The sequence below is a fragment of the Staurois parvus genome, unplaced genomic scaffold (genome assembly GCF_062004578.1).
Source record: "Staurois parvus isolate SC_StPar_1 unplaced genomic scaffold, SC_StPar_1.0 ptg000025l, whole genome shotgun sequence".
Classification (NCBI taxonomy): Eukaryota; Metazoa; Chordata; class Amphibia; order Anura; family Ranidae; genus Staurois; species Staurois parvus.
The window spans coordinates 18752939-18773220 of record NW_028317821.1 but is presented as its reverse complement, the minus strand read 5'-3'; the positions used below and the strand labels follow the sequence as shown (position 1 = coordinate 18773220).

At 37.8% G+C, this 20282-nt stretch overlaps 2 protein-coding genes across 2 annotated transcripts in view; both read right to left on the bottom strand.

The window, feature by feature from the left end:
- LOC149471971 (uncharacterized) overlaps positions 1–4723 on the bottom strand; it is a 45246-nt gene extending 40523 nt beyond the window's left edge. The window contains exon 1 of the mRNA XM_089652694.1: positions 4515–4723. The gene's annotated coding sequence lies outside the window, so the exon portion shown is untranslated. The remainder of the gene's footprint in view (positions 1–4514) is intronic.
- Positions 4724–10587: 5864 nt separating this feature from the next.
- OTOGL (otogelin like) overlaps positions 10588–20282 on the bottom strand; it is a 204650-nt gene continuing 194955 nt past the window's right edge. Inside the window, exons 57-58 of the mRNA XM_089652693.1 lie at positions 12650–12729; positions 10588–11392 (exon numbers count right to left, since the gene is read on the bottom strand). Of these exons, the coding sequence (XP_089508819.1) occupies positions 11192–11392; positions 12650–12729 (281 nt within the window). The 3' untranslated portion in view covers positions 10588–11191. The remainder of the gene's footprint in view (positions 11393–12649; positions 12730–20282) is intronic.

Below are 20282 nucleotides of genomic sequence, written 5' to 3'. Positions count from 1 at the left end.
GCTGCATCCACCTAGGTGAGTATGATTTTTTTTTTTTAAATTCCACACTTCTTTTTTAAAGACCACAAAAGCCAAATTGACCCTAACTTCTCCAAATGTTAAATGTTGGAAAAATCTACCAATTTTCACTGAAATTTTGAGGAAATGAAACTCCTGTTCTTACTCATCCCAATGTTTTAGTAGTGTGTTAAGAATTACAAGGAATCCTAACTGAAAAAGAAAACATCAGAACCATGTGACACTGGATGATGAGCCTTTTTGGACAATCTCGGCAGAAAAACATAAATCTCTGCACTAACATGCAAAAGAACTAAAATCATGAACCCAATCACACTAGATAGTAAAACTATGCTAATACCCTTTGCCAGCCTCAATTTTGTATTGTTTAATTTTTGGATCTTCCAAGTCTCAAGTTACATGATAAATGATGAGCCACCATGCACATCTGCCCAATCATACAAGAATGCTGATTTTCAGTTATTATGGGCCTTGGAAACAAAGAATTAGTGAAATTAACAGCACTATAGTTATTATACCAGTGGCAAACCCCGCATCACACACTGTTAGTACCACTGTATGCCAGGCATGTCAGGTTATATATTCCCATTGTACAAAAATTTTACAATAATCACAAATAACAATAAGCCCAAATAACACAGATGCGCAAAGAAAAGTAAAACATGTCATTGTAAATGGAAATACAGTTTGATACAGAAACATAACAGCAATTAATCCCAGAAGCCTGTAATTCAGGAAATAATACTGACCACCCTGTACAACAATAAATGAAACAGCACCAATTCTTTTTGTGACTTCATTTATCCCAGAGAATAAAATGCAATACTGTGAAGTATAATGAGCATTTGTATTATGTACAGTAAATTTATAAAAACTATTTTCCTGCTGCAAATCATGCTAAACAAGGTTCATTGTATTTGTAGCTTTCCAGATAATTGTATGTTTCATTTTATACAATAAAGTATAAAATCGAGCAAGACATAACATTTTGTGTAAAGTAGATAATGCTACATTTCCACGGGTGTTTTGGCTCGGTGTAAATGACCGCAGCAGGAATCTGCTGATCTGGTAATTTGCAGCAGGCCTAATCACCTGTGTAAATATAGCATAGAACCTTAAAATGGGGCAATTTTTTAAAATGGTAGAGATTATTGATTTATAGTTTATAGTAAAAGCTACAGTATAGCAAACATTTTTTTTTTAAAAACAGTTGGTGTCATATTCCATAGTCATTAGATCTATACTCTACAGTCCCATTATTATTATTACTAGTATTATTTAGTATTATTATTATACAAGATAATAGTTTGCACAGTGCTTTACAATACAAAGTGAGACAATATAGTTACAATACAATTCGAGACAAAAGGGCCCTGCTTGTGAGAACTTTCAATTTTAAAGGCAGTGTCAAGTGATACAAAAAGGCAATAACTGTGTTGGGATGAGTTAATGAAGAAAGTAAAGTTCAATAGAGTTGAGCTTAAAGTGATATAAAAGGCTCAGCTATCTCTGAGTCAATGAGCAGGAAGAGAGCTGGGAGAGCCGCCATTCTTGATCCAAAGCTGGATCGAGATTGAGCTCAGGTAAGTACTGGGGGGGCTGCACACTGAAGGTTTTTTACCTTCATGAATAGAATGCATGAAGGTAAAAAACCTTCAGCTTTTACAACCACTTCAAAGTTTGGCTGTTTAGATGTTTCTTCAAACGTTGGACTTTTTGCTTGTTCTGCGGGAGATGAACATCATATATAGTAACAGTAGTTCTTCTATTACTATATATGACAGCTTTCTCTGTCATATATCAAGGAAGGAGTGGGCACCTGCACCTGCCTTAGCAACCAGTGATGTCACCCAACCCATTAATTTATTGTCTGATAAACAAAGGGGTGAGAATAATGACATTAGCCAAAATTGACCATGGCCTTTGTTGGTCAATCAAATCATCTGGAAGATCCCACACTTTTGTTTACATTATCAGCAGAGCTTGGGAGATATCATATGACATGAATGTAACAATAGGAACAGTTTGTGAAGGTGGATTTTTTTTTTCTTTTAATGAAGGACCCCTACATACAAAAGGAGGAAATAGAGTTGTAGGTGACACTGAATGAGCACTTAGGTAGGAGGAGAGCCAAGAAAGAGAGTCTTAGAGCCAAATAAAAAAACGTTTTTTGTTTTGTTTTAACAACAGCTAAAAAGGCTAAGCACAACAGTCCAATAGTATGAGCATGGAGTATTGGCCATTACTTTTATCAGATAGTAAGTCATTATTAGCTTCTGTGACATACCAAAGAAATATATTTTGACCCAAGTCAGCTTCATATTATCAGCTTGCTAAAAGATGATGGCTAAAGAAATGTAATTATCTATTTTTTTATTTTCTTACCATTTAGCATATTTGTGACAACCTGAATGTATTCAGAAGGACATATTCTTTATCTCCTTATTGGTTAAATGCTATATCCTAGGAATGGACCCTAAGTGATTTGAGAGATTTTTTGTATTTTATTTTTAAGTACTTGCTATATAAATAAAGACGAATATTTATTTATGTAACGGATCAGATTACTGTTTCTGTTATTTCATTTTCTTGCTATGAAAACAGATATATATTTTATATCACCTCCAGGACTTTTCCAGAGCCTCTCCCATTCTCTGGAACTCCCTACCACAGTATGTCAGGTCAGCCACCACCCTGTCTGCCTTTAGGCGATTTTTGAAAACTCACTTATTCAAGGAAGACTACCCCACCTCCACCTAAGAACTGTACTTGAATCACCTCCACCAGATCATCCCCCACAGCTATCACCTTTTGTATAACCTCCCCCTTCCTTTAGAATGAAAGCTCCACGAGCAGGGCCCTCATATTCCTTCTGTACTGAAATGTATTGTAATTGTAAGGTCTCCCTTATATTGTAAAGCACTGCGCAAACTGTTGGCGCGATATAAATCCTGTATAATAATAATAATTTTATGCTATCTGTGTCAGCTCTAATCTTTTCTTGCAATATGTGAAACTCAAAAAAATTTATTTTGAGCTGGGGTTCCTTTTTAAGTGCTGTTGTAAAGTAAGTTTATTTATTGAATTGTTTATATTTTGCAAAAAACAAAGTAAAATTACTTTATTTCTAAAATATCTAAAATTTAGAGTGGAATTCCAGTCTAAATCTAACTTAGCTTAAAATGGCTCCCACTCCCCTTTTAACGCCGATACTAACTACCATGTAGAAAGAAGATGCTTATGTCTCATGGCCCTCCAGTCTGATCACATGATCTCACCAGTGGCTGACTTCAGGGGAGAGAAGAGATCACTGACAATGGCTGAAATTGCCTGGGCGGTGATGTCACACATAGGCTTACTATGGAACATCCGTTGTCGGCTGTCCTTCCTCTCCCTTGAAGCTACTGCTGGGAGCCGATCACATGACCACCCCGAAGCACCCTGGGAATAGGTAAGTACACAGTATGTATCTTCTTTCTCCGGGTTGTTAGGAGTTAGAAGGGGATGGAACTTAGTTTAAAGCTTAGTTAGATATAGACTGGAGCAGGGGCGGACTGACCATTTGGAAACTTGGGCACTGCCTGAGGGCCCGGGGTCAGTAGGGGGCCCCATGAGATGCCCCCGGTACCTTTTTCATAGGCTTTTTTGAGTTTGGGCAAGGACACAGGCCCCATGATCCCCTATTGCCAAGGGGCCCCATGAGTTGTCAGTCCGCCCCTGAACTGGAGTTTCACTTTAAATGCAGGATTTGTAAAAGAGGAAGTAATAACACTTTCCGAGACACATAATAAGGTTTTCATATCTTTAGAAAAAATAAAGGCTAAACATTGGGCACATTTATTTATTAAAGTACTTTTTTAAAGTACCATAAAGCAGCCAATCACATTTAAATGTTGTGCAGGTTTAAATCTGATTGAACTCCATAAGAAAATAAGAACATTTGGGATAAATAAAGGCAGATTCTGAGTATTCCTAGATTGTAAGCTGTAACGAGCAGGGCTCTCTGTTTCCTCTTGTACCAAATTGTATTGTAACTGTAATGTCTACCTTCATTTTGTAAAGTGCTACGCAAACTGTTGGCGCTACATAAATCCTGTATAATAATAATAAACTTACATTTATGATAACGGAGGGCTGAAGCCTAAAAATAGAAGAATAGAGGTATAAGAACTTGGGAAGTCACTGAAGTAACCAGCATCAGCCCAAAAGTTACAGTTTGGAATGGACTGCCCCTTCAAGCATGCATAATTCTTACTAAAAGATCAAAGCCTCACCAAACATGGGCTTAGTCTGGCTAAATGCATGTGAAAATAATTTATGTTGTGTAATAAATACTGAATAGTATTTGTTTGAAAAAAAAAAAAATTTTAACCATTCATTTAATGCCATTTCCTTCCTGTCCAAGATTAGTTCTGTTTATGCTGGAAAAAGCAAAGTGGACATAAATAAATCACAGATAGTAGTACAAATAATGGTTATCAGTGCAAGTAACTCACCTTCTCGATGTCCAGTCTAGCATTCAGGGCTGCAGTTTCTAATTGAAGCTGGAGCTGATAAAAAAGTGTCTGCTTTATTCAACATATGCACGTCAGTTCCATCTTGGTACTTGCTTTCACTTACACAAAGTCAGTCGTGTTTACCTTAGCCTAACTCAATGTTGTTTTTCCCTCACTTCTGCATTATAATTTCCTCTTCACAGCCTGCTTTCTCCTCTCTCTCCAATTGGTTCTGACCACTCTTGTCCTTTCCTTTTGTTAAATGAGGGGAGGTTTCCATAGCAACAATCAGGCCGCAGCCTCACTTAAACGCCTGTCAGGCTGGGAGTGGGAGTCACAATATACAAGTAGTTTGAAAAGCAAAACCAAAAAGCAATTAAGCTTAACAAAATATTTTTTCAGATGACATTTACTCTTCTTCAAATATCAGCCATAGTAAACCACACCAGATATTTATATCTTATGCTTGCCTTGATAAATTTTGGAAATATAGAAAAGTTCATACAAATCTTTTGTTGTATTACTGTTAAAATAATAGAGCTAGAAAATAAGGAATAATATACCACGTAAAGATCTTCAAGTCTTGTTCTTTTAAGAAAGAGAAAGTTGTCAGTGGCCTACAGGGATCACAAAACAGTTGGGTAACCATACGCTCCAGAAATCTTTTTATTGTATGATAAATTATGTAGTTTATTGTTTTCAATACACATGTATCAGTTTTTACAAAAAGGTATTTTTTTAATGTGCCCCTTATACTCTAAAACTGTTAACTTTAGCAGACGTGTAATACCACCCACCCCCCTCTCCCATAGTGACTATTCTGCTCCCCAAATTTCAATATACTAAGAAAAAAATGTTGAAATGCTTATCTGGTAAAAGAGAACTTGTTCTTTCCTCCTAGACATCATCCATTTTTTTTCATCCATTGTGCTTTATTTCATTTGTTTTATCATACCTAGCTGAATGTAGTCAACAGAAAATCCCCTGTCAGTATTTTTGTCCCATTGGGGAGATTTATTTCATGATAATAGTCAACAGGACAAATAGAGAGGGTGAATGAGGGCACAGACTGCAATAAAAACCGGTTAGATCTTCTAATACAGGCATCAGTAAATGGTGGACCACGGTCAGAATACAGACCGGGTGACAGTCCTGTCCAGACCGTGGCCACACCACTTGGCAGCCTGAGTGGACTCTTCTCCTCCCACCGCTGTAGCTGTTTGAAATCGGGAGGAATGGCAGGGAACACTCCTATTCTGTATGCACTTGCCTGCCGCTGCTGTTCAAGTTGCAGCAGGGAAGAGGGCTGGAGGAATGGAAGGAAGGACTCCTCAGAGCTGGGAGGAGAGCAGGAGGCACTGCAGGTCTACAGGGGGAGCAAGGGAGGAGAGCCAACCTTTCTTTTTTTGCATGCTTGTCTCATATTGAAAGTGAAGAGGTTACTAAAGTTACGAAAATTCTTGTATGACAGAATAAAAATTTTAAAGTAATGTAATGTATTGTATTTGTATTGTATTTATGAATGAAAACTGTACTGATTAACCACTTGCCCTCCTAAGGATTTACCCCATTTTTTGCTTTATGGCGCTGCGTTACTTTAACTGACAATTGCATAGTCATGCAACACTGCACCCACGGTCATGCAACACTGAACCCGGAGGACACAGCGGGCACCGGATCGCGGTGCCGTGCGCTCCCAGGGAGCGCGCATAGGCTAAAATATCGGGCGTCTTTTATGAATGGCAACCAGCTCCTGCACTGCTCACGTCCGGCCGTTTATATACATGGGCCGGACGGGAAGTGTTTAAACTTGTCTGGTACAAAAATTAAAAAAATCAAATTTCAAAATCCCAATACATGTAAAATAATTGGTTTACGTGAAAGTTATAGCGTTTACAAATGGCAGTAAATATACTGGATTTTTTTGTTTTTTGTTACTAGTAATGGTGGCGATCAGCGATTTATGGCGGGACTGCGGCGGGCATTTTGACACTGGTGGGAACTGACTTGGTGTCACTGACATCCCCAGTGACACCAAAATAGTGATCAGTGCTAAAAAAAAAGCACTGATACTGTACTAATGGCACTGGGCAGAAGGGGGTTAACATGAGGGACGATCAAAGGGTTAATTGTGTGCTGGGAGTGTTTTACTGGGGGGCAGTGTGTTGGTGCTTCACTGTAAGCACGTTGCTCTGGATGGCTGTGCACAGCCATCCAGATCAGTGTACCCGAGCCAACAGGGAGGAGGATTGTTAGTATACAAAGCTGTCCTCCTCCCCGTCGGAGATGCTCGGTAATCACCGGGCGCCGGTGGGTATTCAGAGGCTGGGACCCGGTGATTGACAGCCGTGGCCGCGTATGTCGGTGCAAGTAGGGCACACACACCCCCTACCCGGAAATACAAAATCATATATATATATATATATATATATGTGGTTTTTTGCACCCCTGCCGCCCTGTAGCAGTATATCTGCTATAGGGCAGTCGGTATGTGGTTAAACAAAAATCGTACGATTAGGTATCATACAAGAAACATTTTTGTGCTCGTCTCTTCAAATAATTTTTGACGAAAGTTGTGTACTAATGCATGATGTGTGTCTGTGTGTATTATTGTATGATCGGTTGGAAAGCAGTATTTTTCATCCGATTTTCTGACCCTGTGTACTAGGCTTTAGACAACATCTTGCTTCTCTAGGTAATGGGCAGCATAGTATCCATTGCACAAATTGCAGTTCCAGCAAATCTTTTCCCACCTCCAGTCCTTTCAATAGAGGACCTTACTCTCAGATGTATTGAAGGGAACGACGCTGCTGTAGCCCACAGTCAAAAAATAAATAACTGTTATTATATACATTTATCAGTGATTCTGTTTTGAGTTCTCTTTTGTATTTACCATATATCAACTTATTGATATTAGAAAATAAGTAACCATTAAAGTGTTACTAAACCCACAGCAGTAAAATCAGTCTAGTAAAGCATGCTTGTTATACTCACTGTGGAACCTAAGGGGTTAATCCTCTGCATTGTGTAAAAAGGCTGTTTGATCCTTTCTTCTCTGCTGCTCCTCTTGTTGAAATGACCACCGGATACAGACTAAGCCCGTGGTCACATGCACATGTTCAGTTTGGTGTGTATTGCTAGAGAGGTTTTTTTTTTTTTCTTGGGAGGCTGCATGTGATCAGCACAGGACCGATCAGCACTGTCCAGACAGAGGGTCAGAGGTTTCACATCCCCCTAGAGCAGAAAGAAAACTCCTCCTACAAGCTTTAACCAGTGCTCTGCTGAAGTCACAAGACTGCTCTAACTGCTGATGAGAAAAGGTATTTTGCAGTTTATATTTACTAAAATAATTGCATTTCCATGTTCTGTGTACTGTGGGAGACCAGGTATAGTGGATGCAGGGTCCTGGGTTTAGTATCACTTTAAATTATTTTTTTGTACATTTAAAGCTGAAGTGTGGATAAAAACTTTAATGATGTGTGCCACACTGGTGGCTGCTGCTTTTTTCTTGAAAAATGTTACAATCATATGCCCTTTAACTGAACAAAGGGAGTATGAACATCATGATCTCACTTGTGCAGTCACAGAACACTATTGGGTTGATTTACTAAAACTAGAGAGTACAAAATCTGGTGCAGCTGTGCATGGTGGCCGATCAGCTTCTAACTTCAATTTGTTCAATTCATTTTTGACAAAAAACCTGGAAGCTGATTGGTTTCTATGCAGAGCTGCAACAGATTTTGCATTCTCCAGTTTCAGTAAATCAACCCCTTGTATCCTTTGAAAGAAATACAAGACATTTTTGAATAGAGGGCTGTTCAGTGAGTTACACATTGTCGTTGCTGTGTTCCTGCCCTGACTGTCAGCTTCACAAACAGAACTTAAGTATTGGCATTACCATTATAAGCTGCATGTAAGTAACATTTTTCAAGAAAGAAGCAGCTACCAGTGGGACACATATAACAGGTACCTCACTGGTTCCTAGCTAATGCTCCAATAATGTTTTTGCCCATACTTCAGTTTTAAGGCCTACTATCAATGGATATATTATGCACATAATGCTGGAAAATCTCTTTGACCAGAGGTGACTTTGGGACCAGGGATATTTTGGTTGATTCACTAGAAGGTTTGAGAAAGTTTACACATTAATATGTGTGTTTATTCATTTCAATTTTCCAATCATCTGAAATAAACTCTCTGTCTAATTATTTCATCTGCTCATGATTGGATAATTAAAGTGAATAATCACACAATTTATTACGCAGACATTCTCAAATCTTTTAGAAAATCAGCCTCATCATATTGGTACTACGTGATGTTTGAACCATTGGCATCTTGTGCATATAGTAGATGGTGTTAGCACAATAACCAATAATACCTATCAGATTTCACTTTTCACTTAAATAGTTAATGTGAACTATAACTGTTCAACCTAAAATCATTGCTCTTTGATCTGCTTTATTACATAAGCTTAATTCATACCAGGTCTAGGTTCCCTGCAAATTCTATTCCATATCCTTCGGGTCTGGTATGGATTTTAAGGGAGAACCACACACAAAGATCATTTTAAAAAAAGCTTGAGGTTCCCCACAAAAAAACACACAATACTTATTTGAGCATGCAGCCTGGCACCTCCCTCCTGAACCATATCAGGCCATATGCCTTCAACATGGAGGGGTACCTTGACGATGTTCATGTGTACAAGGGTCTCTTTCCTATAACCTTGGCCCAGTGGTCATGGGGGGCTGTGGACAAGGGGCTTATCAGAATCTGGAAGCTCCCTTTAACAATAAGACACTGCATCCCGCCCCATGTGAATGATCTTGGGATAGTACCCTTACTCATTCTCAAAACAAATGAAAATAGTAAAACAAAAAAAAAAAAAGACATACTCAATAACATCACTTGGGAAACAGCTGTCAGCCATCAGACCCATCAATTGGTGACAGTCAAGCAAACAGACAGGTTGTGTTTCCCCTATTCTGATTCACATGGAGCAGCTGCTAACTGTGTGTCCCTGTATTGTTAAAGGGGGCTTCCAGATAGTGATAAGCCCTCTGCCCACAGAACTTAACAACCACTAGGCCAGGGTTGTGGGGAAGAGGTCCTTGTCCTCATCACCATGGTGACGAAGTGTTTTGCAGGGGGTCCCCCTTTAAGGTACCTCCCCCCATGTTTAGGACATGTGGCCTGTTATGGTTATGGAAAAGGCTCATTCCTTCTCCCTTTCTTGGCCAGCTGGGCTGCATGCACAGATTAAGGGTCTAGGGGAGCTCACACTTTTATACCAGACTCAAAATAGTATGCATTTTTTGTTGGGGGGGGGTCATTCTTACTGTAGAATGTTCTACAGCAAAAGTGATATTTAGAAAGACAAAAATGTAAAGTTTAAATCCTGGCAAATGGCCAGAAAAAGAAAAAAAAAACACACAGACCCCCCCAAGGGTCCCCAAAAATATATAACAGATCTTTGAAGGGGTATGTGTTCTATCTTTTTTTAGGAAGCCAGCAATAAAAGGTAATTTGCTGGCAATTTAAAATACTTTTTTCTTTGTAAATGCCACTGCTGCTGTAACACTTTGCATTACAGAGAGGAGCTGCTTCACAAGGAAGATTAATGCACCCCAGGCATCTTACTTAAAGGAATTAGGATTTTTTTATATTTTACTTTAAACATTCATAAATCACTGCTCCTAGCCAAATATAATTTTTCTTAAAAAGTTTGGCCAAATACAATAAAAAAAATTGCATTGGTACATGTTCTCTGAGACAGTGTCCACCTCCATACTATTTTTGACACCCTCTTGAAGGTTAACCCAGAAAATTGGCATTTTTAATTTGACAGATTCAGCTCTTTTTGATTTAAATGGGATTTGGGTTCAGCATCCAACTTCTTTGAAGTTCACCAAACCCTGCTTGAACCAAACCCAGAGTAGTCTGGCTCATCCCTACCCATGACCACTTCAACTGCAAGTGACTTATTTTGTTCATAAACATCACATGAACCATTAAAGTAACAGTTGCAAAAAACATGTTTACATGTGATATGATATACATCAGATACTATGACATCTTGTATTTTAGTTTTACATTTATTACAATATATCAAATTTTTGGTGTAACATTATATACATTTTTTATATTTTTTAAGGCTTATAGCTTTTTCATTAGTCATAGACACAGCAGTGTACTTATGGATGTGGAGATATAAAATACCTAAATGACACATTAAGATTCATTTTTGATACAACATAGAAATCATGGCACATTTGGGATCAATAGTGTAAAGACATTGTATAAGTTCAATATTATGCACCACAAGTCAAGTATAAATCTGAATAATGTCACACTTGAAAAGATTTAGTATACCAACTGATCCACCTTTGCAAGAAAAATGTTAATTTTTTCCCTAAAATGTATTTGGAAATATAACAAGGCTCAACATTTTTTCAAATATTTTTATAAAAATTTGAAATTGGTATAACCATATGCAGTCTATAAGTGAATATGTGTAGCTTAAATAGATACATTCCAGAATTTGCTGAAGAGTTGTGAAGTTCTTTGGAACTGGAACAGTATAGGATTATGTTACACTGAGTAAATATGAAGTGTGTCTTCAGTGCATAGAGTGCTTTGGGGCAAAGTTGTAAAGAGGACTTGCCACGCTGTATCCATGTTTAATTCCACTGACAAGAACAGTCCAGTGGCTCCTGTATGACGTACATCACTTCAGTCCCATTTCCTGAGCAGTAGAGTGGCACTGTCAGATTCTGTACACCATTTTCCCGACAGCACTTACAGAATCGTATATGGCTATCAATGTTTACATTAAAGATTGTAGCTGATGGACATTTTCCATCACAGGAAGCCACGGTGATCTGTTAAATATAAAAAATATGGAAAAAATTGAAATGTTCCATATCCGTAATTAAAAAAATGTCAAAATATATCACAATAGTTCTATACATAGTTATACAGTGTCTTATTAGATTCAGTCTACTCAGATCAAGCCAGCTCAATTGCTAAAATCAAAGTAACATTCCCATTTGTAACCAGCACAAAATTCATGGTACCCCAGTTATACAAATTAATTTACATTTTCTGAAAGGTCCATATCTGTGTGGTACTTACATTTTTGACTCTGCTTACTTGACTATAGCAGAATAACAACAAATGGCCTATTTTCTGATATTAATTTAAGGGATACAAAAGTCTGAGAGCAAGGTGACCAATGTTCATTGCTCTCTTATTTTAAATACTGCTTTAAAAGAAATACAATTCTTGCCATAAATTCGGGAATTGTAAGAGCTACCAAGGTCAAATTTTCACAAAATGCAAGAGAGGCCACCTTAATACTGTACAACCCGTCTGAATAAAAATCCTTGTTTCTATGTTTCTACTATGCTTCAAATCCAATTCCCCATTTAATCTGTAATCTATGAAGAGTCACATTATGAAGGATTACTTCTGAGTCTCAATGCATTGCTTGCAATAACAAGGCACTGTTTGCTCAGTGGTGCCTGGCCTTGGGGTCCTAGTACAAAGCTTTCTACAATATGAACACCATGCTTCCGCATTGTAATTACATGGGAAATTCCAGCGATATTTCTTCAACTACAGTAAAGTCACAGGCTACAGATTATTCTTTTTTAATAAGAATCTCTGTAAAGAAAAAACCCCTCTACTGTGTACTAGGCATCCTCCAGTACCCTTACTTACCATCCCCACCTTCAGCGCTGCAACCCCTGCAACCATCTTATGCAGAACATAACCTATGTTTAATAATTACTATTACTGCTATGCTAGGTATACCCCTTTCCCCCCACCCGTGTGACAATGCGTTGGTCTGCTGATCAATCACTCATGCACCAAACACTGCATTGTGGGGTTCAGGGGGAGCGGGCAGCAGAGACAGAAGCAAAGGCATAAAAGGGTGCCTGCTACACAGCCAAATGTGGGGAGGGGTTTGTGCTATCACTACACACTAATAAAATGTTTTTACACTGAATTTTTTTAAGGAATAGGGATCCAGTGGCCTAAACCACGTCTTCCAATATGTGAAAAATGTTTTGCATCTTCAACAGAACTAAAATTTTTAGGCATAGCAGAGATCATTATTGTAATAGTCTACTTACAGGGTATTGACTAATGCAGTCACTTTTCCTTATGGTGGTTCTTACAGCCACTTTTTGGCAGATTTTTTCCTCCTTTGTGCCTGAAAAGCATAGGATGCATTACACTTTGCAGTATATACATAATATACTGTTTGCTAATATTACACTAGTAAAATTTCTTTTGTTACAATAAAATAATAAACATATTTGCTAAAAAAAAACTCTACTCTTTAAGCCATCTTCCTCTCTGTTTAATCGTTCTTTTCTTTCTCTCTTATTTACAAATTTAATTTTTAAATGATGGTTAGAATATTCCAGCATAACGTCCATATGCGGGGCTACTACTGCTTCGAGTCTTTTTGTAATTCAAATGGCTTGTATGCACCCTTAACACTTGCCACTGTGAACTATGCCCTCTGTTGAAAATTCGAAAACAAACTTTAAATGTTAAAAAACTGCACTGAGGATGTATTAAGGCATACCTCAGGACTGTTGGTGAGGTAGCCATGATCCAACCTTAAGCATAATTTTAGACACAAACATACACACTTAGGTCACCTAATCAGTATCTTTATGCCTATAAATGGGGGGGAGGAAGAACAACCAGACTCCTCCAGTGCCAGGTTTTCTCAAGGAAATACTAGTGATTGGGCATGTATATAGTCCTTTCCATTCAACTTTTCTGCCCAGAACCAGATGAACACTGGTGTCTGTTGACTACATATATATATATATATATATATATATATATATATATATATATATATATATATATATATATACGTTTGTTGCTAGATCAGGCTGATATCAACTAAACCAAGTAACAAGTGTGGCCAGCCTAAAGTGCACATGTGACCAGACTATGGACATTAAACATTTACATATCCTTAGCAGCTAAAGAGCTTTAAACCACCCATTCCAGACCTCTCTAGTGGCTTGTATTGTGAAGTAATTTATTCTTAATTATCCTGAACGATCACTACAAACACTCCAAAGTCTAATTATTTTAAAATGAACCTGTGAAGACAGACATGTAAGAACTGCAATTGTAGACTTGCTTCTTGACCCTGACTTCCCTACATAAACGGTTTGGTTTACTAAAACTGGAGTGCAAAATCTGGTGCAGCTCTGCATAGAAACCAATCAGTTTCCAATTTGGGTTTTTTTTTGTCAAAGCTTAACTGAACAAGCTGACGTTAGAAGCTGATTGGTCACCATGCACAGCTGCACTAGATTCTGAGTGCTCCAGTTTTAGTAGTTGCTTTCAGCAACTCATTGGTGAAGCCATGACAAATATGGTAGCCAAAAAACCTGAATTTTTAAATAGCATTCTCTGATTTTTATCCCCACAGGTTCCATTTAAAGCAACCAATATCACAGCATCATGAAATATATTTAGAAAAAGCTTCAGGATAAATGTGTAGCCTATGGATAAAAACTCTAATCTTTCACCATATGCTTTCAGTAGAATTGTTTGATAATTTCCAATAAGTTATGAGTATATTCTTACTAAAACAAAGTAGATTAGATATCCTTATCCATGCTCTGTAAGACTGTCTCTGGCAATACTAGTTCATATTTTATAAGCCTGCACCTGACTATCCTAGTTCATGTTTTATAAACCTGAACTTGATTATCCTAATTTATGTTCATAAATGTGTACTTGACTATCTTGACGCTGTTCTATAAACCTCTACCTGGTTATCCTAGCTCATGTGCCAGAAACCTGTACTGTGACTATCCTAGCTAGTGTTCTATAAAAGAATTACCTGGTTATCCAATATTATGTTCTATAAACCTATATAAGACTAGCCAAAGTCATGTTCAGTTAACCCGTGCTTAACTATCCTAGTTCAACAAACAGGGTTGAAACACGCCATTTAACAATGTCAAAGGTGCCTAAAATAGTATGTTTTTATTAATTTATATAAAACCTTTATCCCAAAAGGAAAAAAAAATGTAACTGCTTAAAATATGTTAACTGGAGTTTAATTTGATAATCAAGTCCATCTAAATATGCTAGCACATCTAACAGTACTTCTCAACAAGCTGACACCTTTAACCTGTAATGGACTATCCTAAAGCATGTGCACTGAACCTGTACCTGACTATCCTGGATCATGTCTGATAATCCTGTACTTTACTATCCTAGATTATAATATAAGAAATAGAAAAAAAAAAGCGCCATAAACTAAATAAAACAAAAGCTGCACTCCTAACCAAAAAAAGGTAAAAATGTGAATAAATCAAAGAGTGCGCTAAATATAAGTCTACTGTGATAGACTGTCGGCTGTGATATTGCAGTGAGCGAGGTTCGTCCCTGCTTTCTTGAGGCTGTCATTGCTGGTGTCGGCTAGACACCCTGTTTGTGAGTGCATTTCTGACGTTTTAATTAAACATTTTGGTTTTAAACGTACTGCACCATGATTTCCTTTTTTGATTCCCCGAACATGATCTATGGTATGGAGACGTGATGACTACCTGCTGTTAAGGCTATTCCATGTTGTGCTGATTGGCTGCTTGCAGTATATTGCTCCCAGTTTGGATTACTTCTGCTGATCATCGCTCCCAGAGCAAACACTATCTTTGTTGATTTATAATATGGTCAGCATGGAGCTCTGGTGAGTGTACCCATTTCATTCGGTGGTGGATTTTTTTTTTTTTGCACGGTGTTTGATTTATACAAGATTTCAGAACTGTTTAATTACTTTGTGATGGTGGAAGGACTTTTATATAATATTTTTTTATCACGGATATCATTATTTTAAACTAATAATTTTTGTATTTACTTTTATTTAGCGCATTCTTTGATTTATTCACATTTCTATCCTAGATTATGTTCTCTAAACCTCTAGTCTACATGACTACTTATTGCACCACTTAAAAAAGCATACCATTTAAAGAAGAACTGCAAAAACTATCATTAAAAAATGTGATTTGAAGGATAGGTTTAGCAATAATTGATAAAAACACATATTTAAATGAAAGCGTACATGAAGTATTTACTTTCTTGGGAATATATACAAAACTCACAAATGCGTTTAAAGATCAGCTATTTTCCAGTTTGATTGGTCATGTTTGTACTTAGTTGATATTGATTAGGCTTCGTATGATTGTTCACATTTTCGTGTACAATGTAATACTTGTTAAATGCCTCCTTCATGAATTCCATGAAAGAAGTTGATGACTCACTGTTTTTTTAAACCACCTCTAATTAATACAGTGGGTGGAAAGTTCATATCCCCAGAGGTCGTTTACAGGGCAGGTTTTCAGCCCAATACATACCAAAATGCCATGTGTAGTGATGCACACAGCAAAGTTAATTAAGCTATTGGGCTTTTTTTGTTTTTTTGCTTTTTTAATTATATGCATGCCTTAAGCTTTTCAGGAGATTACAATATAAGAGTAAAAAGAGGCAAAATCTAATAAAAGGTAGATCACTTTATAGTGGTGTGACCCTCCTGCGCTCCAAATGTGTATTAAAATAATAAACCAAATAAATAAATAAGTGTATAAATCCCAAAAGGAGCTGCTAGCATTAAATCATATACCAGTGATCAAGTGAATGTAAAACATAAGGAATGCTGCGCTACATTCAAATCAAAATGTGAATGTGGGATCCCAAAATATCAAATCAAAGAGTGTGACAATATTAACAATATGAATCTATAAGTGCTTACTGATAATACCAAAAATCAAATAAATCACTCAAAAGATATAGAAACACAAAAACCTATATCTATAAGTTTGTGCATGAATACACATACATATAATTAAATCACACGTGCTGTGAAGTGAAAAAATAACCATAATATTGGTACACGCAAACTTATATCTCAAAGTCCAAAAAATAAATATTGTAGGTGAACAAAACAGTAAACGGTGCTTCCAAATTATACTGTTAGTGACCACAAGTGAAAAAAACCCGTGCAGGTTTCTGGGTGTATATAGATCTACGAATCCAACCACCTTCTGGATTAGCCTCTCACCTCATCCCTTCGACCCTTGCGGGTCAAAGAGCAGTAGTGGATCCCTCTCACAGATCCTCCAGGCACCAAAGCACTCAAAGACCGCTCTCAGGGTATAATATTCCCACTCAGGCTCTTCTCCAGGAAAAGTTGAAATATCAATCTCTCAGAATGAGACAAAGGAATCCTCCCATAGTGTAGTATATTTATTATACCATAGGAACATGTAACAAATATTGAATAGGAACTCACGTAGCAGCCAGTCCACACTAAAGCCTCATGCTTTCAGATGAGGATATGTCTGTTGGGTGTACAGCTGGATGCACAGGTGTACCAAGATGGCCGCCACGCTGGAAATACGTCACCGCGCTACGCCGACGCGTTACGTCACAATGTCATGTGACTTCATCAGGGCCTGATGAAGTCACATGACATTATGACGTAACGCGTCGGCGTAGCGCGGTGACGTATTTCCGGCGTGGCGGCCATCTTGGTACACCTGTGCATCCAGCTGTACACCCAACAGACATATCCTCATCTGAAAGCATGAGGCTTTAGTGTGGACTGGCTGCTACGTGAGTTCCTATTCAATATTTGTTACATGTTCCTATGGTATAATAAATATACTACACTATGGGAGGATTCCTTTGTCTCATTCTGAGAGATTGATATTTCAACTTTTCCTGGAGAAGAGCCTGAGTGGGAATATTATACCCTGAGAGCGGTCTTGGAGTGCTTTGGTGCCTGGAGGATCTGTGAGAGGGATCCACTACTGCTCTTTGACCCGCAAGGGTCGAAGGGATGAGGTGAGAGGCTAATCCAGAAGGTGGTTGGATTCGTAGATCTATATACACCCAGAAACCTGCACGGGTTTTTTTCACTTGTGGTCACTAACAGTATAATTTGGAAGCACCGTTTACTGTTTTGTTCACCTACAATATTTATTTTTTGGACTTTGAGATATAAGTTTGCGTGTACCAATATTATGGTTATTTTTTCACTTCACAGCACGTGTGATTTAATTATATGTATGTGTATTCATGCACAAACTTATAGATATAGGTTTTTGTGTTTCTATATCTTTTGAGTGATTTATTTGATTTTTGGTATTATCAGTAAGCACTTATAGATTCATATTGTTAATATTGTCACACTCTTTGATTTGATATTTTGGGATCCCACATTCACATTTTGATTTGAATGTAGCGCAGCATTCCTTATGTTTTACAGATCACTCTATAGCTTTATATCTCAACAGAGCAATAAAAATGTAGGTAATTGCTGATAGTTTAGCTTCTCTGAACTTTTTGGATTTTTTTTTTTTTTAAATTACTGTACATTCAAAGAATGTCTGAGAAATATAGATAGACACTGTAAAGATGCAATATAAATGATATGAGAAAAAATAACAGAACCTTTCTCTTACTACATTAGTGTAGATCATATTTACACCTATAAACTGATTTGAAGATTTTAAAATGTTTAAAGTGCAAATTTACATTCACAGAAATAATGTAAACGTAAACCAACACCGTACACACTGCATACTCCCTTCCTGATCACCAATGTACTCACCTCTGGGAATGCTGAGCTGTCAGTGCCCACACAGCCAGTCCAACAGTTCAGGGATTTATAAATCCCTGCACTTCTCCCTTATCTCTGTGCCGCGCTCCTACGACAGATCAGAGCAATAATTTGTAATAGTGATGACCAATCAGCAACACTCTGATCCATCCCAAAAGTGCTGCACAAAGAAGATGGAGAAGAGAGGGAATTTCAAATCTCTGGACACTGGACTGGCTGCGTAGGTACTGACAGCTCAGCATCCCCAAATAAAAATACACCAGGGGGGAGAGTAGGCTGTACAGTGTTAACTTTGTGTTTTATGTAAAGATGAACTAACACTTTAGGATAACTCTGGCACTAGCGGGTCACTCCAAGGTCTCTATGAATCCTGTCCTGCACTCCACCCAGTGTTACACACTGGTACTCACCTACCCTCAAAAATCCCCATGGAAATTCATGAAGGAGGGAATACAACAAGTACTAAGGGCCACAAGCTAACTTCCAACAAACAACAGATTCTGATTTATAATCTTTATGTAGTGCTTTAGAACACACAGGTCTTCTTTGAAGGCAGGCACATAATTAATTCACGTAAATTCAAGACATGTTTTGGAAAAAAAACACCTTATTTATTAATCTGTTAGGAGTATCAAACATTAAAAGCACTTTAGAGTTTAAAACTGGATTATTATTTAAATTCAAATGTCTGTTTAAATGCCTGCAATAATTAAATAAGAAAAAAATATATTGCATTCAATAGATACAAATATAGCTTCGGACATGATGTGGATGGTTTACTAAAGCAGAAGAGACTGTTTATTTAGCAAAGTGAAGGTTCACTTAACGTTGCTCTGTTGTTACAGTAAAAAAAAAAGACAAGCACCTTACAAAGAAGAGTAATAGTGAGATAACAGCCTGTGGTAGGAACCAGGGGCGGACTGACAACTCATGGGGCCCCCGGGCAATAGGGGATCATGGGGCCCCTGTGTCCTTGCCCAAACTCAAAAAAGCTTATGAAAAAGGTACCGGGGCATCTCATGGGGCCCCCTACTGACCCCGGGTCCTCGGGCAGTGCCCAAATTTCCAAATGGTCAGTCCGCACCTGGCAGGAACCACAGCACTTATAAGAGTTCCAAGTATCTGATGTGTTGGATATTTGCGGTGCCCCAAGCTCTTCAAAACACTGAAGATTTGACTCACAACCCACCAGAATGCTAAGTGATATGTCTTTTGTTTTACAGGGTGCTTGTGTTATACTTTATTACTGTATCATACATTTATCTAGTAAATAAAGAGTTATGTTCACTCTGAAAACCCAATAATATGCAGGGGTAAGAAAACACAACAGGATTTTGCCTTACAAATAATTGGCTGATTGACATAAACACAACTTCACTGTATTCACTAATCTAAGTAAACATACTCTATTCCTTTAGTAGACCAACCATGTTGCATACTGGCTGCTGGGCATGGCCAAGGTTATAAAGGTCTAGCGCAGGTATTCTCAACAAGGGTTCCATGGAATCCTAGGGTTCCTCCAGGGATTACTAGGGGTTCCTTGAGCTGTGGTTGACTGGCCTCCTATTTGATGGTGCCTGCACAGTTACAGGGCCAAAGCCGCTTGATAGAGCCAGCAACATGAAACCAATGATCATTTTAGCCACCCATGAGGGTGTTATTCTGACCATCTCTGTAAAGAATTTATTTATTGCACTGTAAGGAGTGCATTCTTCCCCGCCCCAATAAATTGGTCTTAGCAGGGGTTCCTCTAGACCTGAAGATTATTTTTTTTATGTTCCTTGGCAATAAAAGTTTGAGAAAAGCTAGTCTAGAGAATCTACCAATTAAAAGCAATGACATCCTGACTCCCTGTTTTAGATTTTTAGTTTCACATTGATTCTGTCCTGACTATAACAAGCATATACCAGGAGCAGTAAAATTTCTGGCAGTCAAAACCCAATTTTATTTTGCTGAAAGATAACATAGCATTCATGTGAAAAGAAACAGTATGACATTTTGAACATTTTGACTTGACAGTTACTAGCAACATGGAGCACTTGGGAATGTTTGGAGAATTATACTACTAGCTTGGTAGCGGGTAAATTCTCTTTGATTCTGAC